Source organism: Podarcis cretensis (assembly GCF_951804945.1).
Source record: "Podarcis cretensis genome assembly, chromosome: 13".
NCBI classification, from domain to species: Eukaryota; Metazoa; Chordata; class Lepidosauria; order Squamata; family Lacertidae; genus Podarcis; species Podarcis cretensis.
The window spans coordinates 37,612,900-37,628,028 of NC_137182.1; the positions used below are offsets into that span (position 1 = coordinate 37,612,900).

Consider the following 15,129-nt stretch of genomic DNA (forward strand, 5'->3'; position numbering starts at 1 on the left):
TTTGGCAACTAAGGCTGTTATATGAAGCAGTCCTTGATGACTTCTTAGCCCCAGGACATAGGAACTGTCATTTCAAGTTAGGAATAGCAGAGTGGAGAGAGGTAGTTGTCTGCAGCATCTAAACTGTCCCCTCCATTTGGCTATTTACCGCCAACTCTCCTGATTCAAGGAGGAGAGGGAGGGGAAAACAATGTGTTCAGAAGGCTTGATTCAATTCTAACACTTGCAAATCCAGAGATTATAAGCTGTCTGGCACTCACAAACTCATAACAATGCAAATATTTCTGATGCCTTTTCAGCTTTCAGGTTTTAAATAAAATGCACACCTGTAATACAAACAGCCCTGTTATCCCAGAGTAGTCCAGTAGAGGGTGCCGTTGGACCATTCGAAAAACTGTTTAGCTTTTCTTTGTTTCATGTACAAAAGTACATCTGTTGCCAGAGAAGAGGTCTTCTGATTTTTTTTGTTAACGACTGAAATTTGTAACCACACAATATGTGATTAGGAAAATGACAAGGCAGGCATTTTATATTGGATGCTACCTAAACTACAACAAAAACACACTAAATTAAGCACTTTTTTATTTGTATAAGAAAGAAATAGTCCATACTTATGAGACACAATAACTACCATGTATCTTGTGGCTCTGATTCAGTCTGGATAAGCGGAATTCCATTTTTGTGTGTTAATTTGGCTATGAAAAAGGTGGGTGTTTACTTTAAATTGAATTTGGGGAACTGGAATGGAATCCAGCTGCTGTAGGCTCTTTCTCTCAGCCCAACATCCATATGTGGATCTTTCTCTGCTTTTAAATAACATATACATACGTAATACAGTCGACTCTCAACTAACACATGGGTTACATTCCAGGGATAGAGCATAAAGTCAAAATTGCAGAGTCAAAAAACATTCTCTGACCACTGTAACAGATGTCACAGCTTTTGACCACTGGCTAGCTCCCCATGACACCTGACATCCACATTTGTGATTGTGTGGATAAAATAAGCAGCGCTTGTACACATGAAGCAGCCTTAACATGTTTGACCCCAGAACTCGGGGCATATGCAGCATCTCTGTGAAGTCTTGCCTACCGACCCTCCCTGACTTTGTCATGGGCCAGTGTTGCATAGACACAAGGTTGGGGGACACTGGCAGGAGGAGCTGCTCGCTTGGTCCTTAGTGAGTTGTGGTTCAGTACAGCATAGGAGACTTCACCAGGGTCTGCTTCTCGGTAAGGTTCTGGGGCCTACAGGGTGGGTCAAAAAAAGAGAAGAGATTAAGCTAGCAATCCAGGGGTAGATGATCTGTGCCCCTCCACATCATGCTGGACTACAACTTCCATCATCCTGACTATTGTCCATGGTGCTTAGGGCTGTCAGAGGTTGGAGTCAGGCAGCATCAAAAAAGGGACCCATTGCATATCCGTGATGTAATCGTAGATTAGGTTACAAGAGACTTCGTGCCACTGACCATTATTTATTTACTAGGAAAAAGTGCCTGGCATTGCCAGGGAATTCTTAGAAACAAACCAAAGATTTTTAAATTGACAATATAATTTGTTAGTTTTAAGGCTGTGTAGAGGCCCCAACCTGATGCAGGAAACATGTGATCCGGATCTAGCCCTGAATCAATATGTTGGGGGGGGGGGGGCGAATGTTTAGGTTTTTTAAGAAGGGGGATGTGGAAATGAAACACTGCATGTCTTTTCTCCTTCCTCCCACCCACACTGGAACAAGAGGGTTCAGTCCTGCTGGGTGCCTGGTATCTCAGTGTTGATGAAATCTAATTTCTCCGGCTGAGGAACTGTCATGCCCAGTTTGGCAGTGATACCTCAAGGGGTGTCTGAATGCATAGAGCACAGGCAGACAAACTACTTTCCAAAATGCATAGTAGATTGAGCACAGCCACAAAGGCAGCTTTGAAATTTAATATTAGAAATCAGGCTGAGTGAGACACGAGTCCAGCCTTCTACCATAGCTGTCAAGTGTCCCTTATTTGAAGGGACAGTCCCTTATTCCAGCGCCATGTCCCGCTGCTGTCCCTTATTGATGGATGTCCCTTAAATGATGTCCCTTAAATTTCAAAGGAAGCAGCTCCTCTCCCTCCCTCCCTCCCTCCCTGCCGGCCAGGGAGGAGGGAGGCTCCAACTATGTTGGTCACCCAATAAGAAGTCAGAACGACTGGGGGGTGGAGCTTGCATGCCTTGTGTGTGGCTAGTTAATGCAAGCTGGGGGGGGGTTGAATGCTGGACGCCATTTTGTTGCACGTGCTGCTGCAAACTTTGCAGTGCAAAGCCAGGCCGGGGAGCCATCTTAAGTTGAGGCTGCATAGGCCTTGTGGTGCATGTGATTCAGATTCTATTCAGTTGAACCTCTGGTTACAAAGTTGGTTGGACAGTGTTCTTGAAGCTACCAGCATGAGTTTGACCAGACTGCAGGAGGACGAGTGCCTGGAACAGGTGAGGCTGCAGGTCCCTTATTTTGGCTGCTGGTCCCTTATTTTCAAGGCTGCTGGTCCCTTATTTTCAAATCTGTAAGCTGACAGCTATGCCTTCTACAGCCCGTCCTTCAAATGTTTTGAACCACAACTCCCATCAACCAGATATTGGCTATGTTGACTGGGGTCTGTGGGAGTTGTAGTTCAAAATACAGTGGTGCCCCGCAAGACGAACGCCTCGCAAGATGGAAAACCCGCTAGATGAAAGGGTTTTCTGTTTTGGAGGCGCTTCGCAAAACAAATTTCCCTATGGGCTTGCTTCGCAAGACGAAAATGTCTTGCGAGTTCCTGCGGGGTTTTTTCCCTTTCCCCCCCTTTTCCTAAGCCCTAAGCCGCTTATCAGCTGATCCGCTGATAAGCCGCTTATCAGCTGATCCGCTAAAAGCCGCTAAACCGCTAATAGCGCTAATCCGCTAAGCTGTCAATGGGCTTGCTTCGCAAGACGAAAAAACTGCTATACGAAGAGCCTCACGGAACGGATTAATTTCGTCCTGCGAGGCACCACTGTAACTGGAAGGCTAGAGGCTGCAGAAGGTGTTTCCCATGTCTATTTCATGAGTTGGCGCTGAATAATTAAGAATGTGACAGCTCTGCTGAATCAGACCAAAAGCCCATCTAGTCTAGCATCCTGCTTCCCCCAGTTGCTTCCCCCAGTTGCCCATCAAATGAGCACAATAGCCCTTTCCCACATAGGATACTGATGTTTTTACTGTAGCCTGGCATTGCTTGGCCATGAAACATGGGCTATTAAAATATTTCTAAATACTGCATATAAAAAATGGAGACATATGCTTTTCTAATAATAGAGTTGGGATTTAACAGGAAGTTCACAATCATGATAAAGGTGTTTGTTCATAGGAATTTTTCTTACCGTGTTCATTCTTTGAGGCATTTCATTGGCAGTGGAACCTGTAGATCAGATAGATAATTATGAAATTATCTGCCTTGTTGATTTCAAATTAGAACCAGCAATATTGATCATCCCCCGCCTTGTCCCCCAAAATGTTAATCTTCTTCTTAGTGGAGGGAGCTTCTTGGGCCATAAATATTCTCCAAGATTACCAGTGAGGAATGCTAGAAATTTTATGAAATGGAAGGTAATTCCCCCCCCCTCCCCCCACGGAAAAATAAAAATTCCACAGCTATATTTCCCTGCATTCATTTCTAGAAATGAATTTGTTTCATTAAAAAATTAACAAAAACTAAAAATAAATAAATAAAAGCCAAGTCATATAATGCATGGGTACAATATAAATATATTTGGGCAACAGGAATGGATTCAATGCCAGTCAAATTTAAAGTCAAAGTTTGCAATTAAACTTTCTTCAGGTGACTATACCCAGGAAGCATGTATCATTAAGCATTCTGATCTATCATGCTGAAATCTGACTTGAATCTCAATAATGTAAGGGAAGTGTATGCTACTGAGTTATATAGACTTGAAAAAAACTACTGATGTGCCAGTAAAATAACTTTGAGTAGGGAAGGACTGTTGCTTAGTAGAGAAACGCAGTTACATATTACAGCTTAGCCTCCACACATTCACACTTTCTGTCTTTCAGCCTTCCGGGCACTAGGGGGCAGTGGCCTCCTGCCTCCTTTCATTTAGATTAGTGAGAAGGATGTCACAGAATGGCATGTTGGCTAACAGCTGCTTTCACCATGAGTTGAAAGTGCACAATTTGGCAAGAGAGGGCAAGTTTTACATTTATGCGGAAGCATGCATAGGATTAGTCTTTGCAACAGTTTGGTTTCATTTCAAATTGAATTGAATTAGAATTGACTATTCTAGTAATGACCGAATGGTTACTTAGTTTTGTTTCAGTTTAAACGTGCGCAGGATTGCACTTTGCACTCTAAGGCAAGTGCTGTAAAAGCTCTAGAATTAAAATTCTACATTTAAACTTTATTTGCAAGTGTAACGACACCCCCACCCCACCCCGCCTTAAAGAAGACTCTTCTTTTATATGGGGCCAAAAACACACAACACTGATGTGCAACTCAAGGTAGCAAAAATTTCCTGCATTCAGAGTTCCACTCACCTTTTCTTCTTTTCCTGTACAGTACAAAGATAAGCAGGAGGAGGAGGAGGAGAAGAAGAAGAAGGCCTGCTGCAATGCTGGCCCATATTATTGTCTTGGATTTCTCAGGCATATCTGCAAAATAATTCATGTCTTGAGTGCCAGCACTGCGGATGTTTTAACTTAGCACCTGCAGGCCGTGTCAGAAGCTGAAACAAACCTGCTGTCATAGAATCAAAGAACTGCAGAGTTGGAATGGGCCCTGTGGGACATCTAGTCCAACCCATGCAGGGGCCACCAACCTTTTTGTGCAGATGCACAAATCAGAGAAACTGAAACGGGCAGCTCACAACCAAGCACACACTGCAACCTATTCTACTGGACGCAGCTTTTGGAAGCCTAATTTCAATGGAGGGTGGGAAGGGATACTGCAGGCACCGTGTTGCTGACCCCTCATCTACAGATGAAACTCGGAAAATTAGAATATCGTGGAAAAGTTCGTTTATTTCAGTAATTCAACTTAAAAGGTGAAACTAATATATGAGATAGACTCATGACATGCAAAGCGAGATATGTCAAGCCTTTATTTGTTATAATTGTGATGATCATGGCGTATAGCTGATGAAGACCCCAAATTAACAATCTCAGAAAATTAGAATATTAAATGAAATCAGCAAAATAAGGATTGCAAATAGAGAAATATTGGACCTCTGAGAAGTAGAAGCATGCATATGTACTCAGTACTTGGTTTGGGCCCCTTTTGCATCAGGCAAGTTTGCTGGCCAATCAAGCACAGTAATTTTCTGAGATTCTTAATATTATTATTATATTATTGATATTCTAATTTTCCGAGTTTCATTTGATTCCAGCTCCCATCATCCATGGCCATGCCAGTCACCAGTACTGAGCCAAAAGGACCAGTAATCTGACAATAAACTTTGTTTGGCTATCTCTTTCCAGCTTCTCAGGCAGAGCAAGGCCCTGAGAGTCTTTCTCCCGGTCACGCTGGGACACTGTGCAACTAACATGGGATGCAAGTGATAATAATGCCCTTTCAAATGCAATCCTGTTTCATTTCTGATCCTGCTTTTAGAGAAGTCGTGCAGACAGAGACTAAGAAGCTGGTTCCCCTCCTCCCTGCAGTGTGAGTCTCAGGCCCCTTGAAGCTCCTGCCTCCTCCACATCAGGGAGCGAGACTTGGATGGCAGGGGAAAAACAAGTACCAAGCCAATCTTCTCACCTCTTACAACCAGCTCCATGGCATTACTTGCCTCTGACCAGGCAAAGGGATTTTCCCGGCGGTGATATTGGCAGGTGTAGTTTCCTTCATCTTCCAACCCCACGTTGAAGAAAGGGAACTCGGCTCTGTTTCTCTCTGACTCCGTCACCTGCGATGTTATCAGTTCCCCGGATTTGTAGAGGGAGAAGTTCAGACCCTCTTTTGGCCCCTGGCACTCGATGGTGATATTCTGTCCTGGGGAAATACGTTCGTCGGGTAGCACTTTGATGGAGGGTTTGGACAGGCTGGGATCTGGGTGCAAATAAAACACTGTGAGAATGGTATGGAGGGAAGTGGCTTAATATTCTTCCCCTGCACTCTGCTGCTTTTGATCAGATCAGCAGAAATATCTGCAAACTAGAACTATGTCCTTTTAAAATGTAGCTGTTTTGGGGGGTGGGTGGGGGTTATTTGGGTTACTGTCTTTATTTTGATTTTATATATGGTGATCTTTTTCTGTGAACCGCCCTGAGTCCTCTGGGTATAGGGCAGTACAGTATATAAATTCAGTAAATGAACAAACAAACAAAACAAACTGACTTTTAACACATAATTAAAAAATGCTTAGAATGGTTCTTTGCTTATGAAAAAAAGGTTGTACGTAGGGACTGCTACTGTTTTGTCTTTAGTTAAAAATGTCTAGAGCAGTTGTAGAGAATTATTGCTCCTCCAGATGTTACGGACCTACATGCCATTGGCTACACTTGCTAGGACCCAGTAACGTCTGGAAGGACAAAGGTTCCTTCCTAGTCTGCATCTATATATCTATCTCTATCTATCTATCTATCTATCTATCTATATCTATCTCTATCATCTATCTATCTATCATCTATCTATATCTATCATCTATCTATCTATCTATCATCTATCTATCTATCTATATCTATCTATCTATCTATCTATTTATCTATCTATCTATATCTATCTATCCAAAGTAATAATCATAAATAAATAAGAATAAAAATGTGCACCCCACCACCAAGACCATTCCATTGTAAGTATCCAACCTCCCAAAATTTCAACACCTCTTGCGATGGTTTGACCCCTTTCTGTTTTAACACGACAACTTCTACAAACACCTTCCTGCAGCTTTCTTCAGAAGTTTCCAAGAGCCATGCACACCACATGCCCTCCTTCAATCCCAGCCAATTTGGAATATTTTATTCTATGCAAATTCTCCACTGGATGTACAGATGCTGAAAATGCAGAACACTCCCATTTCAGACCCTTTTGTTACAATAGGAGGATGTATTTTGAACCTTACTTATTCTGTTGATGCGTCGGCTGTCACTGAAATCTGAGCACAGTTCAACGAAGGCTGTTATGGAGCAATATCTACATTGGTAGAGACCCCCTTGGAATTCTTGGACACTGTCAAAGCCAAACACAGCCTCCTTTGTTGCTGTTTTCACTGTCAGTTTTATCTGCTGCCTGTCCGCACCCACTTGTATATACAAAGAGAACAAGAATAGTAAGTAGTCTTCTGCCTTGCAGCTGATTTTGACATTCCCCCTTTCGGCAAGCATTTCAGCTGAATTCACTGCGATGGAAGGCTTGGGATACAGCTTTCCTGCACATGGAAGAGAACAAGTGTGAGATTTCAAAGATGCAGTTCAGCCTTCTCAAATCAGTCCCAGGCAACAGTCTGTCATATGGGAGAGGTTTGCATGTTCTGGGAGAATGCAAAATCCCGAGGATGTTAAATCCCGAGGGTAAATGTTCATAAGATCTTGATGCTTCTAAGCTTTTTGTTTACAACTTCAGTTTAGAGATGGGTGACCTGGCACCTTCCACACACCTACAACACCCATCATTGGCCAGGTTAGGTGGGAGACGGGTTCCTGAAAGGAGTTACTGTTTGCTGCAGTTCAGTGTGGCAGATCCAGGGAATTTTATAAGCTGAGTTACTGTACATTTCTGTTGCCTATCTCAATGAACGCTGTAGAAAGAATTAAGAACCAAGTATTTGGGATCATTGGTCTTATCTGCATCTACACTGAGTATCATGTGTATCTAACTGTGTGATTGCAATTTTTATTTAAGACTCACAGTGCTTTTTCCTGGAGTTACTTAAGGACACGCAGTATTGGCACCTTTTTGCCCCCTCAATGAAAAGCACTGGTTAAGAGATTTTGTTGAATTTATGGCATTTCTGTCGAATTCATGGCATTTCTGTCGAATTCATGGCATTTCTGCAATATTTAGTACTAGTGGAGAACTCTTGATAACAACAACAACAAAATATTTTTTTTATCCCATCCATCTGGCTAGGTTTCCACTCTGGGCAGCTCCCAACAGAATATTAAAGACACATTAAAACATCAAACATTAAAAACTTCCCTAAACAGGGCTGCCTTCAGCTATCTTCTAAAAGTCAGATAGCTGTTTAAGTCAGATAGTTCTCTCTTTCCAGCTGCTTCTGCTGTTCTTAAAGTCATGATCTGGAAAAGGCTGCTAGGGCTGGAGGGAGGGACAAGGCAGGTGGGAAAAGCCATTGCCCGATGGCCAGCATAATGTCTCTCTCTCCCCCCTCCCCTTACATGTCAGTAGTGAAAATAGCATAAAAAGGCTAAGCCAGGCTCTCACCTTTTATGAAGACTTGGACAGGATCACTACGATCTGAGCACCGTCGATCATAACTTAAGCAATAGCTACACGTATAGGTTCCGCCATCTGAAGCTCTTGCATAGGCAGTCTGAAATACAGCTGCACCCCACTCCTTGTTCCAATTGACTGGACCAGTCCTTCGTGAATCTTTGTGAAGATAGTAGAATGCATCTTGATGGTAATTACTTGAACACCGTAAGATGATATTTCCCCCCAGGCTGACCACATTTGTGGGAGCCACTGAGATGGAAGGTTTAGTGTAAAGTTGTCCTGGACCGAAAGAGGAGAACAAAGGTGAGATTTGGAAGATGGATCACCAAAGAGGAAGACAAAAGAAGGCCCTGACTTTACCACATGCTAATTTGTATGTAAAGATCCACATTTATAAATAATTACTAATTTTTAAATGAAAATGCAGATTAGGGAGATGGAGCATCTACAAAAGTCTCACCAAAGAGGAGGATTAAAAGAAGGCCCTGACTTTACCACATTTGAGAACCAAGGTATGACAGTAATTACTAATTTTTAAATGAAAATGCATTATTTCCACCCTAGTGGGGAAGACTGTGGTCAGGTGAGCTGTGTGTCTGCTCATTCCACAGGAGAACAAAGGTGAGATTTGGAAGATGGATCACCAAAGAGGAAGACTAAAGAAGGCCCTGACTTTACCACATGCTAATTTATATGGGAAAATCCACATAAATACAGTTGTACTTTGCTTCTCGAATGCCTTATGACTCAAATGTTTTGGCTCCCGAATGCCACAAACCCGGAAGTGAGTACTGTATTCTGGTTTGCGAACGTTTTTTGGAAGCCGAATGTCCAGAGCAGATTCCGACTGAGTGCAGGAAGCTCTTGCAGCCAATCAGAAGCCACGCCTCTGTTTTTGAACGTTTTCGGAAGTTGAACGGACTTCTGGAACAGATTCCATTTGAGAACTAAGGTAGGACAGTAATTACTCTTTTTTAAATGAAAATGCATTATTTCCACCCTAGTGGGGAAGACTGTGGTCAGGTGAGCTGTGTGTCTGCTCATTCCACTGTTCAGCTGCTCACGGTGGGTGGGCAACTTCAAGACCCCCTCCTGCTTTCCTTTCTTATGGTTTTCAAAACTTAACTTGGATAGCTTTTCGAAGAGAGGACTGTCCTCTGTAATGTTACACTGGGGGAATTGCATTTTGTGTGTAGATTGTCTACAGGCAAAGGAATAGGGATGGGGTTCATACCATGGATAACATGGATTGATATAAAATATAGATTATGAAATAATATGCAGTTGTAAATGTTGAGAATAGGATCCATGGAGGGGGTGGGGAGAAGTCTCGAGATTCAGAGTAGCCAAAGGTAATCTATTCCGGAAGATCGTTCAACTTCTGAAATGTTTGACAATCGATACGCAATTGCCAGTTGGCAAAATCCATTGAAAAAATGGGAGAAACACGCCTCGGAAGCTGTTCGACTTCTGAGGTGTGTTTGAAAACGGAACCATTCACTTCCAGGTTGTCGTTTGAAAGCCGAAACATTCAATTTCCGAAGTGTTCAACAACCGAGGTTCCACTGTACAGTTTATCAATATGCATTTGGATTGTTACAGTTTTTTTTTTTTGTATATTTAAAAAAATATTTTTTTTAAAAAAAGTACCTAATTGAAAAATCAATAGATATACATTTTGACCAAAAAAGAGAGAGAAAGAAATAGGTATGGGCTGTTCCTGTACCTTTAATATTTGTATAGATCAGAGAACATTTGGTAGGCCTCTATGGTTAACATGCAGATGTTAGGAAATCGGATTTGGTTGTGGGGGAAATCATTGCAGTTTGCTCCCATTCTGCCCCCATCCATCTCCCCCTGGCCCCATGTTCATATTTATCACCCGAAGAGACTCACCCCCAGAGATCTGCCACTGTCCAGCCAGCAGGAATCCTGGAAAGGAGATGATTGCATTAGCGCAATGTAGCTGAGTAGCAGGAACCACAACTGGGTCTCTGGTCCTTCCACCCGGCCGTTGCACAACCCCCAGTCCCTTCACTCTTTGATCTGAGATACCAACCGATAAAGAGGATGTTGAAAGAGAGCCTCATGATGAAGGAGCGCCCAGCCCTGTAGTCCAGTGTCCTGTGTCCCCCAAGATGTGTGCTGTCCCCGGAATGAAGATCTTGGAGGGAGGCTGCAACATGGCTCTGCAACACTGTTCTTCCCTTTGATGTACACATACTCTGTGATGCACAGTTGAGCAGCGCTGGAAGTGCCTCGCAAGCCACTTCCCTTTTTTTCTACCACACTGCAGTCATATTCTGTAAAATCAGCTTGGAGGAGATCATGTGCTTTCATATATACTTGCAATATTGGAAGGGACCACTCGGGTCATCTAGTCCAACCCCTTGCAATGAAGGAGTTTGTTTGGGGGTTTTTTTTGCCCAAGTTGGGGCTCGAATCCACAACCCTGAGAATAAGAGTCTTGTGCTCTACCAACTGAGCTATCCCAGATGCTACTAGCCCAGAGACAGAAAGAAGAGAAATGGCAAACTAAGCTGTTAGCCTAGGCTGAAATGGCAAAACTGACCAGAAAACTCAGAGACCAAGAAGACAAGAAATTCAAGAAAGAATGGGAGAAGTTTATAATTTATTTAGGAGACCACATCTGTAAGCGGATGAAAACATGAGCAGGATTTTAATCTCACTTGTAATGTAACAAATACACGGATGATATGGATAGATACAAAGCATAGACTATGAAATAATATGCAGTTGTAAATGCTGACAATAGGACCCATGAATGGGATGGGGGGGAGTCTGGAGGTTCAGAGAAATCTCATTTTATGGATATGTATTCAATATTGTAATTAATTTACATTTGTTAAATAAAAATGGTTTCAAAAAAGAGAAAAAACTAGATCAATTTTGGCTTTCACTGAGTTCGGTAATGCTATTTGCTCAGTTCAGAAAAGGATCGGGGTGGGGGGGTGGGGGGTGGAAAGGTTGCAGCATTTGTGACTGTTTAAAGGGAGAGGTGACATAATAGAAGTTTAGAAGAGGTGACATAATAGAAGGGAGAGGTGACATAATAGCAAATGGGAAAGTGCTGCTCCGCTCATTTCTGGCTTACGGGATTCCCACTGGCATCGGCCAAGGTAAGAGCAGGATACTGGGCTTGATGGACTTGGCCTGATCCAGCAGGCTTGTCTTATGTGGTTCTGTGGCAGGGGCAAGACCAAGAGAGCGTGAGAGCCAGGATTCTCAAGAACGCCTCAGAAAATTAACCCAGAGTATGAGTGGCTGCCACAGTGGAGAAGGAGCCTGGAGCAAACAATGTTTCTCTCTGGAGTTTGCACATCCTTATTTGACTAACCCAGTGCCTGTAGTTACAGGAAGACAAATGACTGCATGTGTCGCCTTTCGTCTGCCACAGGCCCCGTTACCTAATCTTACAGAAAGAGGATCTCTTCCTAGGACTGGCGTTTGCGTTCCCCCTGCTCCTCCTCTTCCTGAGGCAACTTCCTTAATATTTGACTTTCCCCAACATGACACAGCATTGGAGATGTGACTTTTTCCCTTTTTTTAAAAAAAATGTATTTTATTGATTTTCAGTTACAAATGAATTGGATCTGAAAAAGGAGAAAAGAAAAGAAAAGAAAAATAAGTAATAACAACAACAGTTTGGGAGTATAGAACCATCACAAAAAATGGGAAAAATAAAACAGGAGCAATCCCAGTTGTGGCTCACTGGATATACATTAGTAGGATGAAAGTGATATTCCTTAATATTCGCTATGTTGCTGGTGGCTGGAAGCCATGCTTGATGGTTTGTGCATATTCAATCAAAGTTTGTAAGGCTGTTGGTTTGTCCTTAAATATAGAGTCCCATATCTGTGACATCCAAGCTTCAAAGAGATTTACCTTGAGACTCCTCCAGTACATGACATGGCAGCAGCTAACACATGGGTAATAACATTTTACGCATTCCTTGGGCATCTAAAGGAAAATAAGATAACAGTGATATTGTGGGGTCTTATTCCATAATCTGGTTTATGGTCTAGAGAACCTTTTCCCCAAAGGGAACAATCTTTGGACAGCACCGCCACATAGTGTACTGTAATTCCAGGAAGTTTGCAATCTCGCCAGCAGAATGGAATGAGATTTTGGCTGATTTTATACCGTGGGATCCTGTGCCTTGAGGACCAGGATCATTATTGGCTGCTCACATTTTGATCTTTCAAGATGTGGCTCCTCCTCCCCCTCCCCCAAAAAACTAGAGTGGCCATCTGTAAGAAAAGGAAGTTGTGGCTACCATAATGGTCACAGCTGTGTAAAACATGAGAACTTTGCTAAGCACACATCAAAAATTAAAAAAGAGAACTTTGGTAAACACACATCAAAAAAATGCTGCAGCTGCTGAAGTTTCCTCCTCTACACAACCACTCTCATAACCAGAACCCCAGTCTTCTCCTTTGCCAGGGGCTCCACAGCCTGACTATTGTTTCTAGGCAAAATGGCATTGAAAACATATGTGGCTGAAGCCTCACGGTCTACAGATTTATCTGAAGTCAACAGTTGCCTCTCTGTGTGTGTTTAAAGACCACCTTGCTGTCATTTCCCCAATGGGGATAAAGTTAAATGAACCTAAGCAGAACAGCCTGAGGGATTCCACTAAACAAACATCTTTCTTGATAGCTGCGATAATCTGTCAATATAAAACCTAGATATTTGTATATACAGTCGTACCTTGGATACCTAACGCCTTGGTACTCAGACGTTTGGGCTCCCAAACTCCACAAACCTGGAAGTGAGTGTTCTGGTTTGCAAACATTCTTTGGAACCCGAATGTCCGATGGGGCTTCCGCAGCTTTCGATTGGCTGCAAGAGCTTCCTGCATCCAATCAGAACCAGCGCTTGGGTTTCCAAATGTTTTGGAAATTGAACAGAGTTCCGGAACGGATTCCGTTTGACTTCCAAGGTACGACTGTAGTCTACATTTCTATGTTTTGCATAAGGTAGTTTTGAGGTGTACAGTGGTACCTCAGGTTAAATACGCTTCAGGTTACATACACTTCAGGTTACAGACTCCGCTAACCCAGAAATAGTGCTTCGGGTTAAGAACTTTGCTTCAGGATAAGAACAGAAATCGAGCTCCGGCGGCACGGCGGCAGCAGGAGGTCCCATTAGCTAAAGTGGTGCTTCAGGTTAAGAACGGACCTCCAGAACGAATTACGGTAAGTACTTCACCCGAGGTACCACTGTACTTGAAATGTGACAAATCTCTACTATCATTTCCCCCGGCAACCGATCCAAGTCTTTGTGGTTGCAGAGAAACAGTCCATCTTCCAGCCCGAGGGAGGATTCTCACCAGTACGTAGTTTGGTGGGAGAGTGTGGAAGGAAAGTTACTGGTTGCCATTTGGCTAAGAAAGTCCATGATAATGTTGGACAAAGGACCCCCCTACATAAAAGCCAAGGAGCTGCAACTGGGAGCAGGGGTGAGATCCTTGGATGGTGTAGACTGAGCCCCGTAACCAAACCGTTGGATACAGGAACAGGATCTGGAACAGAGTGATGATTTCTATGGTCTTCTTCCATTTTTGTGTTGATATCATTTTCTCACCCGTTCAGTTTCAGTTATTTAATTATGTTGGCTTATTAATATTGTTTTATATAATGATAATTTTAGGCCCTTAAAATAGGGTTGCTTTTTTTTTTGAGCCATGTTTTTTACACTATGGTTTTATGGACTGATTTTGACGTTCTAATTTCTATTTTCTAATATGTTTTGAATGGTTATACTTATTGTTTGCTTGATATTCTGTGAGCCACTTTTGGGCACAATCTTGAGGGCAGGTGGTAAACAACGGAACAGATGATGGTGAGGGACCAAGTCTGGCTGTTGCCACCCCCCTCTCTTCCCAACAGGCCTCTGAGGGCTTTTTGGTGCCTGAGGCATGTGAGATGCTTAAAAAGACTCCCCAGAAATTGCTGGCAGAGACAGGCTACCGTACATAAGTCGAATGAAAAGGACCTTTCCTGCAGGTTTGCTGTCTGAAAGTATGGGGTGCAGGAAGGAAGAATGGGAAGGAAAAGGCACACTAGGTTGGAGAGTAAAATATTCAAAGAAAGTATTCATCAGAGCTCAAAGCCAAATGAGGTAGGATGGTATTTCCTAAGGCTGGCTGTTTCCTTTTTTTCCTTCCCCTTTGAGCACTGACAGTAATTAATCTAAGAATAGCACTAGAGCTAAGGAAACCAAAAAGAACAGTAAGGGCAGAAATGAAACGGAGAAAGAGAGAGAGAAAGAGAGAGAGAGAAAGCTATTTCTTGAACTGGGACAGAGGAAGAGAGAGTTGCACATCTAAGCGGATGCAAGACAGACCACACTCAAATACTGGGGATGTCCTCAGAGCAGGATGCTGAGGCTAAACATTGTGGCCCGAGACCAGAGTTTTGCAGTGGTCGCTGCTGCTGCTGCTGCTGCTGCACTTTCCCTTTCAAACAAATAGAAAAGGAGCTGCCTCTTCTATCGCTGCTGCCACAATACTTATGCTCCTCCTGCTGACTGGGTGCTGGTTTTGACCCTTAAAACCCTATGCAGCCTAGGACCCACGTACCTCCGGGACTGCCTCTCCTGGTATGCCCCGTGGAGGACCTTAAGGTCCACAAATGACAACACTTTGGAGGTCCCAAGTCGCAAGGTGGTTAGGTTGGTCTCAACTAGGGCCAGGGCCTTTTGAGTACTGG

At 43.1% G+C, this 15,129-nt stretch overlaps 1 protein-coding gene across 2 annotated transcripts; it reads right to left on the reverse strand.

Moving 5' to 3' along the window:
* Positions 1–565: 565 nt before the first annotated feature.
* Positions 566–10,798, reverse strand: LOC307201323 (T-cell-interacting, activating receptor on myeloid cells protein 1-like). 2 transcript variants are annotated; one of them, XM_079950408.1, is made up of 8 exons: positions 10,455–10,796; positions 10,292–10,327; positions 8,384–8,674; positions 7,062–7,367; positions 5,759–6,049; positions 4,540–4,653; positions 3,369–3,406; positions 566–1,247 (listed from the first exon to the last, which is right to left on the reverse strand). In XM_079950408.1, exons 1-8 carry the CDS (start codon positions 10,615–10,617, stop codon positions 1,089–1,091), a joined length of 1,398 nt encoding a protein of 465 aa, XP_079806534.1. In that variant the 5' UTR covers positions 10,618–10,796; the 3' UTR covers positions 566–1,088. The 2 variants fall into 2 exon arrangements, with proteins under 2 accessions (XP_079806534.1, XP_079806535.1); XM_079950409.1 differs by lacking the exon at positions 7,062–7,367 and having other exon boundaries at positions 10,455–10,798.
* Between the last annotated feature and the right edge of the window lie 4,331 nt (positions 10,799–15,129).